Here is a 24,095-nt window from a genome sequence, read left to right on the forward strand (position 1 = left end):
CCATTTTATAGGCAGTCATGTCACCTATTAAGGGAGTTTTTCTTCTTGCTGACCCCTTCAAATGGTTTCTAAGTTTGCACAAACTGGTCGACCCTGAGCTTGGGCTCCAATTTCCTGGTTGTGTAGGATGGCTTCTCTTCATTTAGTTTTTCAAACTATAATTTTACAATAAACTATTTGCATTTGTTTAACAGTTCTGTTTTTGTGATTGGGGAAGGTAGGAGTGAATATCTTCCCGCATAAGGTAAATTATATTCAAAGCAGAGGCAGACCAATAAAAAGCAATCGAATCATAGATCAAAATGTATTTTCTTAAAAACTGTTTACAATTAGACAATGACACAAAATTAAATGTTGTATTTGCATTCATATCATTTTAGAAAAAAAACCCCACAAAAAGAGCCATTCTACCGAAATGTCAGCTAAGCCATGCACGTAGCGTCAGGAGGTAAACCACAACCTCACGAGTGCTGGGATGAGAAGAGTGACATGTTTAATGTCACTTACAAACTGGACCAGCAGGATTATTATGCCAGAAAAATAATTAAAACATCAGGGCATTGCCAAATACAGCCTGAACGTTTCAGGAACACTGAACTGATAAAAACGCAACAGTAACTGCATGAGAGCAGACAGCTTGGGCATATGTAGGGAAAGTTGCAGTATTGTCCAAAATACACGAGGTTCCCAAAAGGCACTTCCCTACATACAAGTGATATTGCAACTCTTTTCGTACAGAAGAAATAAAAAAAAAACATGAGTGCTAAAGAACCAGGTGGGACTTTGAAATAGGAGAAAGGGAGAAAAAAAAAAAGGATTCAATGTGATCCATTTGTTGAAATATTACAGACTATCATCTTTGACTCTTTGCTTTTCTTCATTGTCAGAACTGTGGCGGTCATGGTCCTTGCTCTCGTGCTCACGCTTATGGCCTCGGTCTTTACTCCGGCTTCTCTTCCGCGGCCTCTCCCTGCTTGAGCTGCGCTCTCTCTTTCGGGACTTTTCAGCACTGTCTGTCCGCCCACGACTACTGCTTCTGCTATGTTTGTTTGACTTCTCTTTTTGTCTGTTTGACTTTTCTTTGCTTCGGCTTCTCCCTCGAGCATTTCTGCTAGGGCTCCGGCTCTTTCTCTGTTTACGGTCTTTGCTCCTACTTCTGCTGTGTCGTCTTTCCTTACGCAATTCTCTGTCTTCCCTGTGCCGTCTGTCCTCTCTGTCCTTCCTCTCCTCACTCCTCTTGCGCTCTTTTGAACGCTCTCGGGGTCTATCCGTATCCTTTTCCCTGCCATTGCCCTTTTTATCGTGTTCCCTCTTTCTGCTCCTCTCATTTTCTTTTTCTCTGTCCTTGTCTCTCCGGTCTGTCTTGCGGTCTCTGCTACGACTCCTTGTCCTGTGCCTCTCTCTGCTTTTACTTCTCCTACGCTCATTGCTTCGTGATCTCCGTTTGTCTTTGGACTCACGTTCTACCCGCTGCCGTTCTCGCTCTCTCTCTAGTTCCCTATCGAAACTTGATGTTCCATGATGTTCCCTGTGATGGCTTCTACTCCTTGATCTCCTAGGAGACCTTCGTGGACTTGCGGACCTTTTCGGAGACCTATACAAATGCAAATATAAGTTAGTTGAATTAAAAATATATATATATATTACAAAGCAAAATGTAATGTCCTTTGAGGATCAGTCTTCGATATGTTAAAGGGTACCCCTTCATCATATACATGAAGCCCAATATCGCAAGTGATGCTCATTATATATATATATATATATATATATATATATATATATATAAAATCAGAAAAACCTGACCAGCACCTCCTAGTGTGAACTGGTGCCAGCTGCCGTAACTATAAAATATATCAAAAGACTGCAGCAGCACTCCAAGATATGTCTTAACATGTCGTAATGGTTGATGGGCACACATGAATTGGCCAATTTATGCGCTAAAAACCTTCATTGCTTGTAAGTACTTGTTGCTAAGCAAAACAGTTTAGATCTAATATTTTCATTATATTTATAAAAAATGGAAAGATGGAAAGGCAGATATTTTAACTGCTAAAGACATTTATACTAGGTGTGATAAAGCTAGGGGAGTTAGTGGAAGGGTTTATTTTGAAAGTCACCTTGACCGTCTCCTCTCAACGTGTCGCTGAACGTCTTCTGCTTCCTCAGCACTCTCTTTCTTGACCTTTCTCGGTCTGGTTTTGATTTGTTGGTCTATGTGCTTTTGCACTGGAACAGGGATCCTTGGAAACAGCGTAGAGAACCACTCCAGCTTTGTAAGGAATGAACGTAACATCTCTCCTATTGTCATTATACAGCCTCCGCCAGCTTTCACATCCAAGTCCTGAAAAATTAGCGGAACAAAAAGGCAAAGGGGAAGAATCTTGTAAAACAGCATCTTGCATATATGAAAAAGTCACAAAGCCATAAGTTCATACTGGAGGTATCTAGTCTTGGATGCATCCATGTGTGTTAGTGATCCTAATAGCACATGGAGCGGTGCACTACTAGCACTCATTTTTCTAGATTTCCTACAAGATAATAGCTGGGCTGGATTCCTCTATTACATAAGAACACAGGCGCTAACAAAAACAGGTCCACTTTCTAAGATTTGGACTTTCAACTTTACACAAGCCTATAAAGTGTGTAGAGATGAATACGACTAATATTAAATACACATAACTGTGAAGTTCCACATGCATTCTGAGGGCATTATAAGACAGGTGTGGACATATCAATTTATCCCCAAATTTCCCTCACTTTCATTTCATGTGAGCCCTGAGCATATTTAAAGGCGAATCTTCAGGTAAAACTTCTGGCACTCACACACATGCATGTGTTCAGTTTAATTTCGCCCCATACAATTGGTGCAGCACAAAGATCTAGAGGAAAAAAGAGCAGGTTAGCAGAAGTAAATCAGATATGCCATATTGTAAACCAATTTGGGGCATGGAAAGTTCTTCATAGCAGAAACAGGAGAAATCTTCCAAAGAAGCAACTACACTGAACCATCTTAGAGACATTGTCATGTGTAAAGTAACAGTGTCCTATAAAACGACGTCTGCAAAGCCGTCTGGCTACTCATATACAGGGCTAATCGGCAGGTAAATAGCTGTCTTACTCAAAGTGTGGCTAACTGGTGAAAATTAACTTATTTCCTGCTGGGAGCCGATGGCTTTCAGTCATAGGGGCATAGCGGGAGCTTGTCCCAGGAGGAAAAAAAAATCCTTTTCACTCGATAGCTGCAATTTCAGTAAGATGGTCAGACAGCATTGTAACGCTATTTGCCTGCAGATTATCCCAACATTTGAAGATATAGCAAACCTGTCAGCTCAGAAAACTCTAACAATTAGCAAAACTTTGCACTAAAGGAGCAACAGACTTCATATATTTTATATATAATTATTTTTATGATCAAAAATGCAAACAATCCCTACCACAAAATGTTTAAAGTAAAATGAATTCACAATTCTAATAGCAAAAGATCAGAAGTGATCGTCTGTAAGTAACCTACAGACATGGAGAGTGTTGTGCCGTGTGGTGTCTTCTCATCTGGATGTAGGCGTCTTATCTATTCCCCAAATTATCGATGAACCTGAATGGGGAGGTGGTTGAGCATGCATCCTGCTGCGTGCGTCACACATACTGCACATGTTCTTGTGAAAATACAGTGCAGATTTAAAAAAAAAAACAAAAAACAAACACTCTTCTACATTCTGCCAAATTATTTCATTTTTTAGTCAAACAATAGCTGATTCAACAAAAATATTAAAGAATCACTCCACATCTGCCATCACATTACTCCAAACAGTAGATTGGTGGGGGTGTGCAGGGTGTAAGACCACCATGGATCTGAAATTGATGATCTGCCCTACGAAGAGGTCATCAATAATTTAAGGCTGGGAAAATTCATTAAGGAAAAATACTGTATCACAATCTAAACGCCAGAGACCTATGAACGATATATGGTGCCAACAACAGCCTGTTTCTGCATCAGCATGCACAATTGAAAGCTGTACAAATGAAAATTGAATTACCCTTGTTGACATACCTCTTCGTCATCAAGAAAGTCTTCATACCAGTCCCATAAGTCGGTAGGGGGTTGTGTGTACCTGGGAAATGGAAAGACAATATTCATCCAACAGAAACAAACATAATAATGGATGCTTTAAAAACCTGAATCAAAAATACGTACGTACGTGCGTGCGCACACACAGGGCTGTGGAGTCGGTAAGCCAAACCTCCGACACAGACTCCCTCATACATGGCTCATGGTTAAGTGATAAATTTACTGCAGCACAGATTCATCTCAGCTAAAAGTCTAGACCCTTAGATCAGGAATAGGGCAGACATTTATAGGACATTTCATAACTTTCCCAAATTCTTATGAAAAGAATATTCCCAGCAAACTTCATTGAACTACTGTACCCAATTTGTTATATATTTTAGGAGTTGGTCCATTTTATACCGACTCCACAGCCCTGCATACACACCACAGATTTCATATATGCAGTGGGATTTATAGAAATGTACCATCAATGTGTCTTTGATAGTTATTCTCAGCAGTGTCATATCCCACAGAATAAAGTCTATGCAATAGTGAAATATACTGCAAAAACATGATCACCATCTCCCCTGAATGCTCAACTATTTTATAGTATTCTGTAATAAAAATAACATTTTCATAAAAAAAAAAAAAACTCACTTACCTTATATACATGAACCCAAGTGCCCTAATGTACGGGGAGTCTGTGTGTGTGATAAGCCCCATTACTTGCTTTCTTGTCAGCTTCAGGGTGAACAGTTTATAGAGGAGACAGAATGCCGTTGATACAATGCCGCCTGTGCCAACACCACGTACCTGCCGAGACAACAGAAGGTTTCTGTAAGTCACATCTCTCCATGTATGTGAAGTAAACCGCAATATCACGAGTCCTGGAGCAGAGGCGAGGAGCCCCATGAGAGTCACCCTGCTGTACAGAAGGTGTACGCCTAACTTCTTTGATCAGATAAATAGTGAACATGAGTTTGTACCAGGGCTGTGGAATCAGTCAGCCAAACCTCCGACTCCTCAATTTCCATGACACCAACTCCACGACTCCCTCATACATGGCTCATGTGTAAGTGATACATTTACTGTTGCACAGATTCATCTCAGCTAAAAGTCTAGACCCTTAGATCAGGAATAGGACATTTCATAACTTTCCCAAATTCTTATGAAAAAAATATTCCCCACAAACTGCATTGAACTACTGTACCCAATTTATTCTATATTTTAGGAGTTGGGAGTCGGTCCATTTTAAACCGACTCCACAGCCCTGGTTTGTACACCGAAAGGCACATTTACCAGATCTTGAGCAACAATATTTTATTCTTCTCCCTAAAAATAATTCCATTCCAATAAAAAGAAAGGTTTTGATCAAATGAATAAATGCAAAAACCTATGTTGTGGGGTGAAAATTTCTTATATACCTCAGTGGAAAACACCAAGAATGGGAAGGCACGTACTTGTACTTACCCCCCCGCACATCCCGGTTTGTCCAGCAGTTTTCCGACTTCCTTTCTCCCAAGGCTCAACATGATTTACCTAGAAGAGTGAATGAGTGGGATTATTACAACGTCTTACATGTAGATACAACTCCGCTACTATCTACTGAGAAATCCTAACAAAGCAGACAATAAAGGGATGTCAATATCTTGGAAGAAAAACTATTTCAGGGCCCAGTTATAGGGATCATCAGAACTATGTAACACAGGATTAGCAGATTTAGGGCAGTCACCAAGGGCCTCCCAGCCTTTTCCACAAAGGGTTGTACCCTTACAGGGTTGTCTCCCCTCTCCACATGCCTGAAAGGGGCATACAAATGCCATAAAGGATATTGGATCCCAGCTAAGGAATCCAGTCTATTATCTTTGCAGGAACAGCTCCAGTTCTTGAAGACAAAACTTTGAGTTGCAACTGCAAATTCAGCTATGTGCCAGAGGTACCAGGTATCTCCTGAGATGCGGACTTCTACCTCTGTATATATATTTCAGTCCTATATACTGTTGCTATTGGAACAATTAATGAAATCCAAATGTTCCATAGCCTGTCCCCATCTTGCTCTTTCCTTCCGCTTGTATAAATTATAGACAGATAGGGATTTTGTATACAGGATACATTTAGCTTAAAATAATTTGGTGTGGGGACTTCAGCTACTCTATATAAGTTTCCATGTAAGGCACATAGTATCTAATAGACATAAAATATAAATATTTAGTGACAAAATGCATAATGGGTGGAGAGAATTTGAACTTGATGGAAATAGGTGTTTTTTCAACTGATGTAAAAATGATTTTAGTTTTTTTATATTCACATTTCTTTTCCAGGTTTTTCTGGTATCACTAGTACACTGGTAGGCCTAGTAGCTGCTGAACCACTGACACAGATGTACAGTATTTCTTATGCCTCCCACGACAAGCAGATGACAATGTGTTCTTCATAACCAGAAAAACAAGATGTACATGCAGCGACTCCACTGCCAAAATCAGCAATGGAAAAAGATCCTGTTTTCACGCAACTAATGGTCTGTATAACAACAACCTATTAAATATAGAGGTGGCCAGTAAGAAACACTTCACAGTAGGCAACTAGAGAAACAATACTAACATTTCTGGGACTTTTTTTCCTCATACATTAGATGGTTTTTATTCTCTGGACATCTAACAAGTAATTAGGATAGGTCATCAATGATGAATCAGTGGGGATTGGACACCTGGCACCACACTGATCGGATGTCATTAGCTCCGGACAGATGGAAACTTTGATTAGACATTACCCCACAGCTTAGTACAATGTGTAGAGGCCATTGCTGAGAACTGCACATTCGCTCCTATTCAAAACAACAGGAACTGATCTGCAGCTCAGTAGCGGCTGCGATCTATTGATCGGAGCTGTGCTGCTCAGCCAGAGCTAATCACTAGGGATGAGTGAAACCGAACTGTAAAGTTTGGGGTTGGTACCGGACACCGAAAGACCAGTGCTGAACTCCGAACACGGACTTCTCCAGGTCTGTTTTACAGTTCGGGGAGAGACTTTCCAGCTCCAAAGTTCAAGTCCCCGTTAATTTCTATGGAGTTCAGGCTCAGGTTCTGGTACCCGAACTTTGGACCAAGGTTCAGTTGAACTTGATGAACCAGAACATCCACGGATCTGTTCACTCCTACTAATCACTTCTGATAATGGGGGTGCCAGGATCTGATATTGATATAATGATGACTTCTCCTAAAAACGGGTAATAAATATTTGGATGCCTGGACATCCCTTTTAAATCTGCTGTTGCCAACTCCCTGTACTTCAGGTAGAGAGCACATGAAGACATTTAAAGTAAAACAATATTGAATGGATATTAAAAAAGGTACGCACCAAAATATACAGTTCGAAAAAAATAAAAACACACGCATAGATTCACGTGTATACATGAATATGCCCAGGCATCATCACCACTTGAATATAACAGGCTGAATAATTCTCTAGGACCCCATCTTTTCTACATCCAAAAACATGGAAAAATTAATACAATCCAGAGAGTAACACAAATCGCTGTGTTTTTATGCTCAGAAACAATGTGCTTAGGGATTATACAGCGGTGCACTGCCTAGGACATACACCTTCCAGGGTATTCGTACACCATCGTACTACTCCATCTAAGGGTCCATTTACACAGCCAGACCGGCAGCACGATAAGAACGGCGGTTGTGTAATATCCTGTTTACACTGGCAGACCAAAGTAACCGATGAGCACCGGTCGATCAGATTGCTCATGCACATAGGCTGCCATTTTCCTCAGCAGCACAAGTCCCATTTACACAAGACGATGCACGGTCGAGAACGATTTCACCTGATGGACGAGCGTTTACTTCACAAGATAATCATTAAACGAGCGTGTTTAAGAACACCCATACACAATTATCTTGTGGGGTACGTGCAGCTCTAGCGTTTACATGGGATAAATTGTAAGAACTCAATGGGGCAGATACATCAAGCCTTCCGCAATGTGCTATGCCTGTCTTCCTTCAGTACAAGGCTCCACATTCATTAAGAAGCGAACCACTTAATGAATTTGGCACTTTTAAGTGGCATGTGCCCCTGTGAGCCACGCTAGAAATGCTTCCCCAGGAGGGTACTAGAGTAGCCTTTCTGCAGAGTAAAACGACACTTTTGATGAGAATATCCCCAGAGGGATTGTTTGTTCGTCACTTGGTGTCACAGAACACGTGTAGCCAAGGAGAATGACTTTAATAAAAATATGGAGTAATGTGGGTACAGAGGAGGCTGATTACGATTGTTCAACCAGCAACATCCTTTAATCCAATGTCTATGGGGTCTTTAACTGATAACAGCATAATGTAGGAAGAGAGACGGATTCCAGCAATGTGTCACTTACTGGGCTGATTGCTGTTGTTTTTATACAATTACTGTTCTATCATCAGCAGATTATCACTAGAGGACTAGCAAACCTGATTCCATGTAGACCTCCATATTCATGAGTTTTGAATAAACCCGCTGATTGCCAGATGTGTGTATACTGTGCATAGGCAGAAAGCTGCCAATCTATTATCACCTGCTGATTGGCAGCTTTCTGTGTACAGAGTAAACAAAGAGCGACTGCAGACTTTTGTTCCAAGTCCAGACAACACCATTAAAGCACCACTTCAGCTGGGTTTTTTTTTAGCGCTGGAGGGGCGCTTTAAATGTAAGCCCCCGTTCTTATACTCACCCTTCGGCTTCTCCCCCGTTTTTCAGCACTATCTTTTGACAGTACCTGAGTGGCCGAAGTCAGAAATTAAGTCACAAGCTCTCAATACAAGTCTATGAGAGCCGGAACGAGGCTCTCATAGCGATGTATTGAATAGTGACCTCCGTGCAGCTCCATGAAACACTGGAGCTGCAAGCAGGTCACTTTTCGCCGGAGACCAACAGGAGCGGCGGCAAAAACCGATGAAAACACCGGAGGGTGAGTATCAAATAGGGGACTTACATTTAAAGCATCACTCCAGTGGTGCAATAAAAAAAAAATGCTGGTGTGGTGCTTTAAAATCAATCATTACTATTGATAGAAGCTGTGGGAGAGAGGACATCACTCACATCTATCACCGCCCCCTTCAGAGAAACAAGCTGCGGGCCAGCGGCGAGAGAAGACGTGCGCCAGTGCTGTGGTCACCTCTCCCACAGCTTTTATCAGCGCTATTCATTGTGGACAGCATCAGAGGGCGGCGATGAAACCAGCTGTGGTAGGAGATCGCTGTGCTGCCCCCTGATGACGTCCTGTTCCTAGCCAGGTGGACCGGAGGGAGAAGTGACTGCAGAGCTATCCTCCTGATGACGTATACCAGTAAACAAAAGTCACAGAAAAAAAAAAGCAAAACCCCCAAATAAAAGAAAAAACAGGTACGGTTATTGGCTGTATAAGGAGAGCAGTAAAGTATTTTACAATAAAGCAAATCACAAAAGTGGCTAGGGGTTGAAAATAGATTTTTATAAAGGGCTTTTTAGGTATCAGACCACCTCTTTAGTGAATCAAGGCCTTAGAATGCAATAGTAAAAGTAGTAATACCTTACCAACCGCCTCCCACTGGCTTATAGACATATGACCACTGTAGCCAATCACTGGCTGCAGCGGTCACATGTCCATATCCATACATTAATAATAGAGAAGGAAGAGCAGAGAATGCTGGTGGGCACTGGAAGCGGTGAGGGAAACTTTAGAATTTTTCAGCATTTTAAGTAGTTCTTAAACATTTTTGGATGTTCAGATAATCATTAGATGTAATCGGGGAGAGGGGCACATAGCCCGGAGACCCCCCCGATAGACATGATCAGGGAGAGGGGCTCATAGCCCGGAGACACCCCATCCCGATAGATGTGATCAGGGAGAGGGGCTCATAGCCCGGAGACCCCCGATAGATGTGATCAGGGAGGAGGGCTCATAGCCCGGAGACCCCCGATAGATGTGATCAGGGAGAGGGGCTCATACCCCGGAGACCCCCCCCCTGATAGATGTGATCAGGGAGAGGGGCTCACAGCCCGGAGACCCCCGATAGATGTGATCAGGGAGAGGGGCTCATAGCCCAGAGACCCCCTGTCCCGATAGATGTGATCAGGGAGAGGGGCTCACAGCCCGGAGACCCCCGATAGATGTGATCAGGGAGAGGGGCTCATAGCCCGGAGACCCCCCCCCCCCGATAGATGTGATCAGGGAGAGGGGCTCATAGCCCGGAGACCCCCGATAGATGTGATCAGGGAGGAGGGCTCATAGCCCGGAGACACCCCGTCCCGATAGATGTGATCAGGGAGAGGGGCTCACAGCCTGGAGACCATGGATACTGCCAGCACAGATCACGTGTCCTAGGAGCTCAGACACATGGAGGACTCCCGTCAGCCTGGCCCGCACCCAATGCCCCGCTCCACGTACCTTAAAATAGATTTCGTCCACCACCTCGTGGTAGGTCTTCAGCTCATACAGCTGCACCTTGAAATATGGAGAGGACAAGATGTTGGTCAGAATCATAGGGTTCAGATTCATAGTCTTTTCATTGCCCCACAGCGGCAGTACATTCCCAGGCTTCCCAGAGGGCGCAGATTTGTTCCCACCACCACCTGTCTGAGTGGGTTGCGGGGTCCCCCCGAGGGCCACCGCGTTGTTATTCGCCATTTCTAACCGGAGAAAATATGGCGGCTGCCTCACCGGACAGCAGGAAGTGACGTCACGTAGTGGAAAGGAGGAAGAAAGGCGGCAGAACAGACCGGCTGAGAGAACCAATCAACTTGCTTGAATATGCGGACAAATGAGAACGCTTGTGCCAGGCGCCCAATCAACAAACTTGTGTCTCGTAGCCATGGAGTAACCAATCAGAACGAAAAACCTTCACCCGCTTGTTTTTTTATTTCATTTTGGCGATTCGAAACTTTATTTCAACCACCCCAGCGAACAGTGAACATTGTAAGTCGTGAGTCAGAAGAGACGTAAATGGCCGTCTGCCCGTCCCTGGAGTTTAATAACTGAGCTAAAACTCCCGTTTATCCCGGTGACTCCGGCTCCCGCTGCGGTTTATCTCCGGGGTATGCGGTTATGAAACTCCTAAGCAGCAGTGTGAGGGATGGAGGCAGCTTTGTTGCTTGGCTCACCCGCGCTGATTTGTGTGTTGCTTTGTTTCGGCCTAAAAGTCAATGGAAAAATACATTTTTTCCCTTGTGTGTTTTTTTTCACCTATTTTCGGGGGTAAAATGACTGTTTTGTGATTACGTTATATTAACTAAGGGTTTTTTTATCTTGATTTTAGCTTTGATTCTGCTTCCAGAATCCTCCCAATATACTTTACTATTAGCTATAAAATAAAACCTAATCCTCCTGGCGTCTGGTTGGGGTGTGGGAGACGCCTCCGATCTGCTGCATGAATCCAATGAAAGCTGAAAAAATGTCCTAAATCCAAAAACCTGTCTGAGGCGGGTTTAGAATAATAATAATAATGGCGCTATAAAAACTAACATATTCCGCAGCACTTTACAAATTTTAGGGGAGACATATACAGACAGTACAGAATAAGCATATCTCATATCAAAAGGAGTGAGGGCCCTGCTCGCGAGCTTACAGTCTATGAGGAAGTGGGGGAGACACAAAAGGTAAAAAGTACATATATTGTATAATGCAGCCTTCATCTACTAAATAGGATAAATAATAATACATGGACCGGTCGCCTGCCAGTATGCGTACAGTCCTGACCGAGGCTATTATGTGCATGGTTGGTATGAACCTGAAATTGAAGAAGATTTTAATATGGGGGAAAACTGGGATGGACAGATAGTGTGTGGAGGCGATACGCCAGTCTAAAGAAATGGTTTTTTTGGGTCCGCTTGAAACTGTGGGTATTGGAAATTAATCGAACTGTCCTGGGTAGTGCATTCCAAAGAATTGGCGCAGCACGCGAGAAATCTTGGAGACGGGAGTGGGAAGTTTGGATTATGGAGGATTTTAGTTTTAAGTCATTTGCAGAACGGAGGGCACGTGTAGGGTGGTAGACTGAGACAAGGGAGGAGATGTAGGGGGATACTGAAGCATGGAGCGCTTTGTGGGTAAGCGTGATAAGTTTAAATTGAACTCTATATTGGATGGGTAACCAATGCAATGACTGGCACAGGGAAGAGGCATGGGTGTAGCGGTTGGCGAGGAATATGATCCTTGCTGCTGCGTTAAAGACGGATTGGAGAGGGGAGAGTTTAGTAAGAGGGAGACCGATAAGTAGAGAGTTGCAATAGTCAAGACGAGAATGAATAAGAGCTACAGTAAGTTTTTGCTGAGTCAAAGGTGAGAAAAGTCCTGATTCTTGAGATGTTTTTGAGGTCTAGATGACATGAACGAGCGAGTGATTTGATGTGAGGAGTGAAAGAAAGATCTGAATCAAAAATGACCTCAAGACAGCAGGCTCGTTGCTGGGGAGAAATGGTTGAGCCACAAACGGAAATGGCAATATCGGGCACAGGTAGGTTAGTGGAGGGAGGAAAGATGAGTAGTTCAGTTTTTGACAGATTCAGTTTTAGGTAGAGGGAGGACATAATATTAGACACGGCAGAAAGACAATCACTGGTCTTTTGTAATAATGCAGGGGTGATGTCCGGAGCAGAGGTGTATAATTGGGTGTCATCAGCATAGAGATGGTACTGAAAACCGAATCTACTGATAGTTTGTCCAATAGGAGCAGTGTATAAGGAGAAAAGAAGGGGGCCTAGGACTGATCCGTGAGGAACCCTGACAGTAAGGGGAAGGAGAGAGGAGGAGGAGCCGGCAAAAGACACAGAGAAGGAGCGGTTAGAGAGATAGGATTTGTGACGTACACAACTTCTATTATAGGAGTTTGACCCTTTCTGCACCGCAGTAGACTCTTATAAAGTGTCTAGAAAAGCAGGTGAGACTGAAGCTTCATCATGGCTGGTTACCTAGACCAGGAGCATACGGCACTGTCTGGATCCATCCACCTCTGCGTCCCTGCGCTTCTCCCGCCCTTTGTTAGCAGCCTGGAAGGGAGCCCACAGTTCTGGCCAGTAGCGCCACCATACTGCTGTCCTGAGCTGACCATTTTCGGGGGCGCAGCAACGGCCTCCAGCAGAGCAGGGAGCACTACGCTCCTGAAGTTTCATGTTGGGAAAACTTTTTAAGGCCATGGCCCCACTATCAGTATTTGATCAGTATTGGGTCAGTATTTTTTCTCAGGAGTGGGAGCCAAAACCAGGTTAGGAACAATCAGAGAAAAGGTATAATAGAAACAAGTCACCAATTCTGCATTTATCACACACTCCTGGTTTTGGCTCCCACTCCTGAGAAAAAATACTGACCAAATACTGAGTGGGGCCGTGGTCTAAGAGTCCCCATCTCCAGTCTGTGGCTGCCTTTAATATTTAAGAAATCAAGGAGCAGCCACAGACTGATGAACACATCAAAAGTGTGCAGACGTGTCCTTTATGTTCCTCTCTCTAGTAACAGTCAGGTCCTAACATTAAGGCCATATGGATTCCAGCATGCAGAGCGAGATCCCACAACCATCCTTGGTCCCCCACAGTTTTATTATGAGATTTCATGTGTTATCACAATATCTCGCGCTTTTCACTTACAAAGCGCCGCTGTGTCGTTTACTAGACAGTTACTGATATGTAACATCATTAGTGTGGTCACCCTTCAGTGACTGCTTAGTAAAGAGCACAGCAGCGCTGGGTCAGTGCAAAGCCCAAGATCTTGTTATATCACTGCAAGGAAGACTGCACAGGGATGTGGGATCTCACACCACATGTCAAGATCCCATAACCTGGAAGTTTGGACATGACTTTTGCTGGAAAGTTAAGTGCTTTCTTTAGGGGGGAATTAGGAACACTTCTAAGTTATATTTAGAAAAATCATTGCTAAATAAACTGTGACCCGCAGACTGGTGATGGGTACTTTTAAAGATTTGCACCACTTTTAAAAAAAAAAAAAAAGAATTTACCTTCCGCTCTATGACAGAAGACTTGTATCAAAAAGTCACAAAATTTGTCACCAGTGGTATTTTGTGCAAACTTTTACAACTTTCTTGCTCCCTTTGCATCATCTTTAGCATATTTCCAAAAAGTGGGGGCATGACAAAAACCAGCATACCAATACTATTCTCTACTATAATGTACAGCAGAAATCTGGCATGCATTGTAGCTGAACTCTACGCTTGCTCGTGGCTGGGGTAGAGTTTATTTTCTGGCTCATTGACAACCTGAAAGATGCCCCATGTTATTGAGATCCACCCTATTCAAGTTGGCTATAGTTTCAAGACTGGTGTACAAAATGCCGGTCTTTATAAACTCTCCTCTAAGGCTGGTTTCACAAGTCTGTATATCTCCGATACCGGTAAAACCAGTACCGGAGATATGTGTCCGAGTGTGTCACACGTGTGGCAACCGTGTGCTGCATCAGGATCACACGGACCGGCTCCTGGGAATCAGCACTAGAGTTAGCGCTGTTCCCAAGCTCCGGGTGCTGAATGCTGCCCTCATCATGGTTCCCTGCCGGCGCTGTGATCAGCACCAGCAGGGATGATCATGAGGGTAGTGGTAGCCTGCTCCCACAGTGTCCCTGTTTAAAAATAAGAATAAAATAATAAAATCCATATACTCACCTCTCCTAGGTGTCCCCCACTGTAATCCATGCGAGCGCTGCTACAGAGCAGCAGGGGAGAATGAGTGGCTCAGGAGCGGTGTCCTGTCGCTCCCTGAGCGCAGCTCCGGAACGGCTCATTGCTGATCGTTCTCATGGATTACAGCGAGGGACATCTCCGGACAGGAGAGTACGGATTTAACCACTTCGCGCCAGAGCCTGTTTTTGCCTTCGTGACCGGGCCAATTTTTTCAATTCTGACCACTGTCACTTTATGAGGTAATTACTCTGGAACTCTTCAACGGATCCCCCTGATTCTGAGATTGTTTTTTTGTGACATATTGTACTTCATGATAGTGGTAAAATTTCTTCGATATCACTTGCGTTTATTTGTGAAAAAAATCGGAAATTTGGCAAAAATTTTGAAAATTTTGCAATTTTCAAACTTTGAATTTTCATGCCCTTTAATCAGAGAGATATATCACACAAAATAGTTAATGAATAACATTTCCCACATGTCTACTTCACATCAGCACAATTTTGGAACCAAAATTTTTTTCTGTTAGGAAGCTATAAGGGTTAAAAGTTGACCAGCGATTTCTCATTTTTACAACAAAATTTACAAAAACATTTTTTTAGGGACCACATCTTATTTGAAGTGACTTTGAGGAGCCTTTATGACAGAAAATACCCAAAAGTGATACCATTCTAAAAACTGCACCCCTCAAGGTGCTCAAAACCACATTCAAGAAGTTTATTAACCCTTCAGGTGCTTCACAGGAATTTTTGGAATGTGGAAGAAAACAATGAACATTTAACTTTTTTTCACAAAACTGCTACTTTAGCCTCAAATTTTTAATTTTCACAAGGGCAGCCAGAAAAAAATGGACCCCAAAATGTGTTGTGCAATTTCTCCTGAGCACGCTGATACCCCATATGTGGTGCAAAGCCACTGTTTGGGCGCACGGCATGGCTCGGAAGGTAAGGAGCGCCATTTGACTTTTGGAATGGAAATTTGACTGGAATCGATAGCGGACGCCATGTTGCATTTGGAGAGCCCCTGAGGTGCCTAAACAGAGGAAACCCCCAACAAGTCACCCCATTTTGGAAACTAGACCCCTCAAGGAACTTATCTAGATGTGTGGTGAGCACCTTGAACCCCCAGGGGCTTCACAGAATTTTATAATGTTGAAGGGTGAAAATAAAAAAACACATTTTTATCACAAAACTGCTACTTTAGCCTCAAATTTTTAATTTTCACAAGGGCAGCCAGAAAAAATGGACCCCAAAATGTGTTGTGCAATTTCTCCTGAGCACGCTGATACCCCATATGTGGTGCAAAGCCACTGTTTGGGCGCACGGCATGGCTCGGAAGGTAAGGAGCGCCATTTGACTTTTGGAATGGAAATTTGACTGGAATCGATAGCGGACGCCATGTTGCATTTGGAGAGCCCCTGAGGTGCCTAAACAGAGGAAACCCCCAACAAGTCACCCCATTTTGGAAACTAGACCCCTCAAGGAACTTATCTAGATGTGTGATGAGCACCTTGAACCCCCAGGGGCTTCACAGAATTTTATAATGTTGAAGGGTGAAAATAAAAAAACACATTTTTATCACAAAACTGCTACTTTAGCCTCAAATTTTTAATTTTCACAAGGGCAGCCAGAAAAAATGGACCCCAAAATGTGTTGTGCAATTTCTCCTGAGCACGCTGATACCCCATATGTGGTGCAAAGCCACTGTTTGGGCGCCCGGCATGGCTCGGAAGGTAAGGAGCGCCATTTGACTTTTGGAATGGAAATTTGACTGGAATCGATAGCGGACGCCATGTTGCATTTGGAGAGCCCCTGAGGTGCCTAAACAGAGGAAACCCCCAACAAGTCACCCCATTTTGGAAACTAGACCCCTCAAGGAACTTATCTAGATGTGTGGTGAGCACCTTGAACCCCCAGGGGCTTCACAGAATTTTATAATGTTGAAGGGTGAAAATAAAAAAACACATTTTTAACACAAAACTGCTACTTTAGCCTCAAATTTTTAATTTTCACAAGGGCAGCCAGAAAAAATGGACCCCAAAATGTGTTGTGCAATTTCTCCTGAGCACGCTGATACCCCATATGTGGTGCAAAGCCACTGTTTGGGCGCACGGCATGGCTCGGAAGGTAAGGAGCGCCATTTGACTTTTGGAATGGAAATTTGACTGGAATCGATAGCGGACGCCATGTTGCATTTGGAGAGCCCCTGAGGTGCCTAAACAGAGGAAACCCCCAACAAGTCACCCCATTTTGGAAACTAGACCCCTCAAGGAACTTATCTAGATGTGTGGTGAGCACCTTGAACCCCCAGGGGCTTCACAGAATTTTATAATGTTGAAGGGTGAAAATAAAAAAAACAAATTTTTAACACAAAACTGCTACTTTAGCCTCAAATTTTTAATTTTCACAAGGGCAGCCAGAAAAAATGGACCCCAAAATGTGTTGTGCAATTTCTCCTGAGCACGCTGATACCCCATATGTGGTGCAAAGCCACTGTTTGGGCGCACGGCATGGCTCGGAAGGTAAGGAGCGCCATTTGACTTTTGGAATGGAAATTTGACTGGAATGGATAGCGGACGCCATGTTGCATTTGGAGAGCCCCTGAGGTGCCTAAACAGAGGAAACCCACAACAAGTGACCAAATTTTACAATCTACTCCTCTGTATAAATTAATCTAGTGGTGGGAAAATAAGTAGATAGGTAAATGGTCACTAAACCCATAGATGAATTCCCACAGAGGTGTCATTTCCATAATGGGGTCACTTCAGGGGGGATTATGCTGTTCTGGCACTTTTCAGAGTACCAGAGCTAAAGAATCCCCCCTGAAGTGACCCCATTTTGGAAATGACACCCCTCTGGGAATTCATCTATGGGTTTAGTGACCATTTTAACTCGATGGATGATTTCCAGAAACAAGCACGCAATGGAAGGTTTAGATTCTGGAGAACCCCCCCTGGAAATTAAGTGAGCTCTACTCGAATATGTCATTCACTAAATGAACCAAATGTTTGAATGACAAATTGGGATACATTTTTACAGTTTAAAAATGTGGTTCTGTGTGGTAGATTTTAAAGCAGTCAGTGACGCATAAGGCTGGCAATGATGGGCATTGTGGGCAATAGTAGCGGGTATCACGCCTCATTCCTCTCTTAGTACATACACAACATCTTTTCTGGGGGTTCCTTCTTGTTTCCGTTGCTGGAATAAGTACAATAAAATGTCGCTCAGTGAGTCTTTTCACATCCTCAGATTCTAATGGATGAGCGGGGCTAACACTTTGAAAGACAAGATTTTCAATTACCTTTTCTTGATAATCAAGAAAAGGATCTGAATTTCCTGCTTTTTTGTACAACACAAAAGAATTGTATGTGGCCACCTGAAACAAATAAATAACCAACTTTTTATACCAGGTATAGGACTTTCTTGATACCTGGTATGGCTGTAGAACCTGGTCTGCAAGGTCCACACCCCCCATGTGTTTGTTGTAGTCAATGACTGACACAGGTTTTTGCTTCGGAGTGGTGGATCCTAGTTCTACAGTGGCCCTTGTGGCATCTGTGTGGATCGAGCTGAGGACAAAAATATCCCTCTTATCCCTATATTTCAGGGCAAGCAGCTCTCCGTTGCGTACAGCCCCTGACTGCCCCTTTTGGAACTTTTTGTTGACCAATGGTTGTGGAAACCCCTGACGGTTTTTACGGATGGTCCCACAAGCCCCGATGTTGTGTTCAACCAGACTTTTAAATAGGGGTATGCTGGTGTAATAATTGTCCACATATAGATTGTAGCCTTTTTGAAAAAATGGACTTATCAGTTCCCAAACAATTTTTGCAGATGTCCCCAGATAAGTAGGGCATCCTGGTGGGTTTAGCTGGCTATCTTTCCCCTCATATATGCGGAAAGCGGATGTGTATCCGGTTGAACTTTCTTTATAGATCTTTATTCCAAACCTTGCCCTTTTAGATGGGATAAATTGCTTGAGGTGCAGTCTTCCTTTGAATTTTACAAGGGACTCATCTATAGAAATATTTTGTGTTGGGGTGTAGAGGCTTAAGAATTTTTCTGACAAATTTTCAATGATGGGTCTAATTTTATATAACCTGTCATGTTCTGGGGCATTTCTGGGCAGGCATTGACTATTGTCGTTAAAATGCCAAAACCGCATGAGCATTTCATAACGGGTCCTAGGCAGAATGACTGAAAACATAGGGGTGGCTTGAACAGGGTGGTTGGACCAGTAGGATCGAATGCTCGGTTTTTTAACAAGCCCCATGGCAAATGTAAGTCCTAAAATTTTTTTTATTTCCGGGACATTAGTTGGTGTCCATAAATTTGCCCTAGCATAGTAAGATCGGGGATTCTGGCTTATGAATTGGGATGCATATAAATTTGTTTGCACGACAATATGCTCTAGCAAGCTGTCTGTAAAAAACAAATTAAAAAAATGAATTGGTCCAAAATCTTCCACCTCCACATTTATACCAGGAGTGGCGTTGAAATCAGGGCTGAATGGAGCAGCCGAATCCGAAGCCTCCCATCTGGGAAATGCTAGATCATGTGGCAAAGCCCCTTGTACACTGGGGTGCACCAATTCACTAGTAGCAGGGACAGCGCTTGTACTGGGCAGTGTTCCCTGATTTGGAGACGTTTCTCCAGTAGCGCTATTTGCACCTATTGCTGTACTGGTCCTTGGGCTTGAGGATGGAACAGAATCACTGCTCATTTCTGAGCTCTCAGTGTCGCCACTACTAAAGCCCTCAAAATCCACATCTCCATCTGAGATTGCGCTGTCATCAGGGTCAGAACACAGCAGGGCATACACCTCTTCTGCGGTATAAGTCTGACGGGCCATTTTATTTTTAGATTTTTTGACTGGACTGAACGGACCGGACTGACCGGACTGGACTGACCGGACTGATCTGACAGGACTGACTGACCTGACAGGACTGACTGATCTGACAGGACTGACTGATCTGACAGGACTGACTGACTGACAGATCTGACAGGACTGACTGACTGACAGATCTGACAGGACTGACTGACTGATCTGACAGGACTGACTGACTGACTGATCTGACAGGACTGACTTACTGATAGATCTGACAGGACTGACTTACTGATAGATCTGACAGGACTGACTAACCCTAACTCTTACTTTCTTTTTTATTTTTTTTTTTTACTTTCACAGTGGCAAGGCTGACACAGCTCTTGTCACACTGTTTCTCCTCTGCTCTCTCACTGAGATCGGAGGAGAAACAGTGTATTTATCAGGCAGATCGCCCGGGAAAGTTTGTTGCTAAAACAAACTTCCCTGGTGATCTCTCTGATTGGCTGGTGTGACGCTGACATCATCGAGACCTGAGCCAATCAGGTCTCGATGATGTCAGAGGTCACAGCACCGGGATCCCCGCCGCTCCTGAGGTATGTGGGGGGTCCCGATCGCCGACCACCAGCTGTTACTATCTTTTAAATGCCGCGATCGCTATGGATCGCGGCATCTAGAAGATAGGAACAGGTTAACGTCATGGGGACCTGATCCATTCAGGTCCGCATGATGCCACATGTCAGAGCTATCGCTCTGAACCGGTACCGCAGCGCTAGCAGGACCCTGGGGGTCCTGAGCGCTGCGGGACCACCCACCGTTTTTAAACGTCGGCGCTGCACAGAGCCCGGGCAGCGCCGACGTTTATGTACAGTGGGCGGTCCTGAACCGGTTAATTATTTTATTCTTATTTTTACACAGGGACACTGCGGGAGTCGACTACCACTACCCTCATCATTGTCCCTGCTGGTGCTGATCGCAGCGCCGGCAGGGAACCATGATGAGGGCAGCGTTCAGCAGCGGCACTTCGGAACAGAGCAATTCCCAGGCGCTGGTACATGTCACACGGGTGACACACGGATGTCATCCGTGTGGTACGTTTTGCGGACCGTGTATCCGTAAAAAAACGGACTTGTCTCTGTGTGGAGCACATGGACACACGGTCCTTGGAAACACACTGACACGTGCACAGACCCATTGATTTTAATGGGTCTGCGTGCGTCAGTGTCTCCGGTACGTGTGGAAATTGTCACCACATATACTGGAGATACTGACATGTGAAAGAGATTTAATAGTGAGCCAACTAATGCATTGTGTAAACTTTGGGGTCAAGTAATCGCTTTTGGAGTGTTTTGCGACTTGCAGGTTGGCAATTTATCAAAAAACTTGTGCAAAGGAAAAGAGGAGTGGTTCATCATGTAATCCAATGAAATTGCTGTGGACAACATTCTTGCACATTTTTCCTTTGCACAAGAGTTAATAAACCCCCCATTGGAGTGTTGTTGTTTTTTTGCTACCATGTTAATATGTCATTTCTATCAGTTTGGATTATATCTGAAAACCAGTGCAGAAACATCCTTGAAGCTGCGGTTATAGTTACCAGGCCTTCCTGACTACTCTGTAATATTCAAGATGTCATCAGATTAGCAGGTTTACAATGAACTTTCTTTACCAGTATAGAAGTACAAGGTCTGAGAAATGTGTTACCTTGTTACAATTCATATTTTTTTTTACATTTTAATATAACAAATGTTAGATAATTATGAGTCCATGTCATTTAATATTGTATGGCACCTCATTAGCATATTTGACGAAGGGACAATTCTGGACACTAAGGCTATGTTCACACATTTTTTTTTTTTATTTACGTCACAAATCTGCAGCAAAACTGATCTCTGGCAGGAAATCAGCTGGGGTCAAAAAACGCAGGTTTTGCTGCATTTTTTCAGTGTTTTTTTCACTGTCCTTCTGTCTCTATATTTATGCGTGTACATAAAGTTCTGTGAAAAAAAAGAACCCCATTCTATTTGCCATCAAAAACACTGAAAAAACGCTGATGCAAATTTTAGTGCCTTTTTTTATGCATTTTTTTCAGCGTTTTTTTCACCACCCATTGTGAAAGAATTGCTGAAATAAGTGACATGCTCTATTTTCCAAAAACCAAACCAAGGCACAAAATACGCAACAAAAAAACCATGATGTGTGAACAGAGAATGCTGGTTTCTCATAGACTTTGCTGGTACTGCAAAACGCAGCTGAAAATTTGCTTCAAAATCTGCAGAAAAAATGCTAAAACCACAACATGTATGAACATAGCCTAAAGGTGCCTTTTTTCTTACCAGGGCAGCATTTCCTACAAGCTGCAGTGTTTGGGTTTCATCATTCACATGCTGACACATTGCCTTAAATTGCCACGTTAAAGGGATTGTCCAGTCTGATGGTTGTGGCAAATTCAGATATGCTTTAAAAAAATATATACTGGTATATATTTTTTTAAGTTTTCCTAGTAGACTTAAACTTGCTTGTACTAAATACTGCAAAAATATACTGCATTATATAGTGAAATAAGCATTCTTCATATGAAGTACAGACTGGGCTTCATAGGAAAACAAATGACAGCCACAAAAGTGTTTAGTAAGCCATGTCATCAGAGGCAGATGCCAGCTGTATAATGCTGCTGGCACCCGCCTAGTTCCCCAGCCCTCTCCATGCACCTGTATCCGATATAGGATGCTTTACTATGTTCTACACCAAGAAGAGATCAAATGTCTTTTTTTTATTTTTGCTAATTAGAAGCTAAGAATGATGCGATATTTGAAAGCATTCTGTCACTATTGTAGTTTCCATTCTTGCAGCAGAATATCAGTAAGAAGAAAGTCTTAAACCCCCTACAGATATTTGCTGCATTGACTTTGTTCATTCTGGATTTAATCTGTGGTTTCACATTTCAGCTGTCAATGGGACGTTGTCTTAAATACACATGGATCCAGTACGTTTTATACCACCACTGTATGAACAACGATATGAATTTGTGAAAGCTTACATCGAGACTCACAAACCCAAAAAGGTCAGTTTTTATCTATATAACCGGAGATCAGTCTGAATTGGAAGGTCATCTGAACCATAGTATGGGCCTTCTGATATATCCCAGCATGATCTGCAGTACTTAGTGTTGTGGGTATGCACATGGCACAGAACGATTGCAGCTAGCCTGGGGTTTAGACAGAAATCATAAATTCCCATAGCAAAACTTAAATGACATCTTCAGGGGCATTTTCTAACTTAAAGAGGACTTGTCACCAAATTTTTCACATTGAACTGAACACAGGATGTAATAGTGGCTGCAGAGCAGAATAGAGCATTTTTTATTTCATCTCTGTTACAGAGATCTTAGCAATCAAAGTATTTGGAACCTAATGACTTAACTTTTTTAAAGTCAAAGTGGGTGTCATCAGATAGTTTTCACTGGGGGCGTGTACTTCTCTCGCTGTGTGATGTTGACCAATCATAAGCAGGCGGCAATACACAGGAGAAAGGAGAACACGCCCCCACCATAGCTTAGAGCAGATTTCTCAGTGTGTGAGATGTATAATGACAGACTGCCTTATGATTAGTCAGCATTATACAGAGAGAAGTACATGACGCAAGTGAAAACTATCTTATTACACCCACTTGGACTTAAAAAAAGTTTACTCATTAGGTGCCAAATATTTTGATTGCAGTAATATTAGCAGTGGAGATGAGAGAAATAAAAATATATTCTGATTTTCGAGCCACTATTACACAGTGTGTCCAGTTCAATGTGAAACGTTTGGTGAAAGGTCCTCTTAAGTGTGTATTTTTGCCTAAAATTAATTTTTGCAATTGGATTTAATTTCTAATTTTTGACTGTTTGGCTTCTTGATCCTCTTTGTCTCAAGATGCATAGCAAAAAAAAACAGAATGGTCAGCCGATTCATGCTGCCCAAACCGTGGGCGGCATGGATCAGAGGCTGGCTGCATGATTGGCCCCAAGTATATTTTTCTTTAAAATACTGTGGCATTTCAGAGCAGATATAGTTTGTTGATATAGACAGACTCAAGACTAGTGCGGCGCCACCTACCTGCCGGCTTCTCGCAGCACCGCTCCAGACGGGAGCAGACTGGAGAGAAGCCGGCTGAAGGCCACACTGGGCTATGGAACCTGGCCGGATCTTCAAACTGTTTTTTCTTTGACATGCCAGACCATTTTTCATCAGTGTTTGGTCGGTGTGTCCATTTTTACCATCAATGTTTCAGCAGTAGTTTTCTTTTATTTGATTGTTAATAATGGACAGCACATGGATTTCACACGGATGGCAAGTGTGTGCCATCAACGATTTTTCAAAGGCCTCTCTACTGCTATTGTATTTTGAGGTATGACACTGATCAAAGAAGAAGGAGCAGAAGGGTAAAGAGAAGTAAACTCCTATAGACACAGTAGACTAATGCCTCACAAATAATAAAGTACATCAAATACAGTGGACACCCAATAATGAAATATAACTAGATACATGCAGAGTGTCTAATACTTAAGTGTGTCCACTGCATGTCAGACACAAGGAATCACC

The 24,095-nt window shown here is 43.0% G+C and overlaps 2 protein-coding genes across 4 annotated transcripts in view; one reads left to right on the top strand and one right to left on the bottom strand.

Annotated features, from left to right (window-relative positions):
- Positions 1 to 275: 275 nt before the first annotated feature.
- On the bottom strand, positions 276 to 10,766 carry PRPF38B (pre-mRNA processing factor 38B). 2 transcript variants are annotated; one of them, XM_073642915.1, is made up of 7 exons: positions 10,637 to 10,757; positions 10,452 to 10,508; positions 5,516 to 5,584; positions 4,707 to 4,858; positions 4,049 to 4,109; positions 2,118 to 2,341; positions 276 to 1,594 (listed from the first exon to the last, which is right to left on the bottom strand). In XM_073642915.1, exons 3-7 carry the CDS (start codon positions 5,525 to 5,527, stop codon positions 844 to 846), a joined length of 1,200 nt encoding a protein of 399 aa, XP_073499016.1. In that variant the 5' UTR covers positions 5,528 to 5,584; positions 10,452 to 10,508; positions 10,637 to 10,757; the 3' UTR covers positions 276 to 843. The 2 variants fall into 2 exon arrangements, with proteins under 2 accessions (XP_073499016.1, XP_073499015.1); XM_073642914.1 differs by having other exon boundaries at positions 10,452 to 10,766.
- A 77-nt stretch (positions 10,767 to 10,843) lies between these two features.
- The window catches only part of HENMT1 (HEN methyltransferase 1), a 46,839-nt gene continuing 33,587 nt past the window's right edge, over positions 10,844 to 24,095 (top strand). The window contains exons 1-2 of one of the 2 annotated variants that reach the window (XM_073642918.1): positions 10,844 to 10,979; positions 22,458 to 22,573. In XM_073642918.1, the coding sequence (XP_073499019.1) occupies positions 22,487 to 22,573 (87 nt within the window). In that variant the 5' untranslated portion in view covers positions 10,844 to 10,979; positions 22,458 to 22,486. Of the gene's footprint in view, positions 11,099 to 22,457; positions 22,574 to 24,095 lie in introns of both variants that reach the window. The other variant, XM_073642919.1, reaches the window with a different exon arrangement.

Source organism: Phyllobates terribilis, unplaced genomic scaffold (assembly GCF_046119375.1).
Source record: "Phyllobates terribilis strain yellow unplaced genomic scaffold, ASM4611937v1 Scaffold_8__6_contigs__length_399053987, whole genome shotgun sequence".
In the NCBI taxonomy this organism is placed as follows: domain Eukaryota; kingdom Metazoa; phylum Chordata; class Amphibia; order Anura; family Dendrobatidae; genus Phyllobates; species Phyllobates terribilis.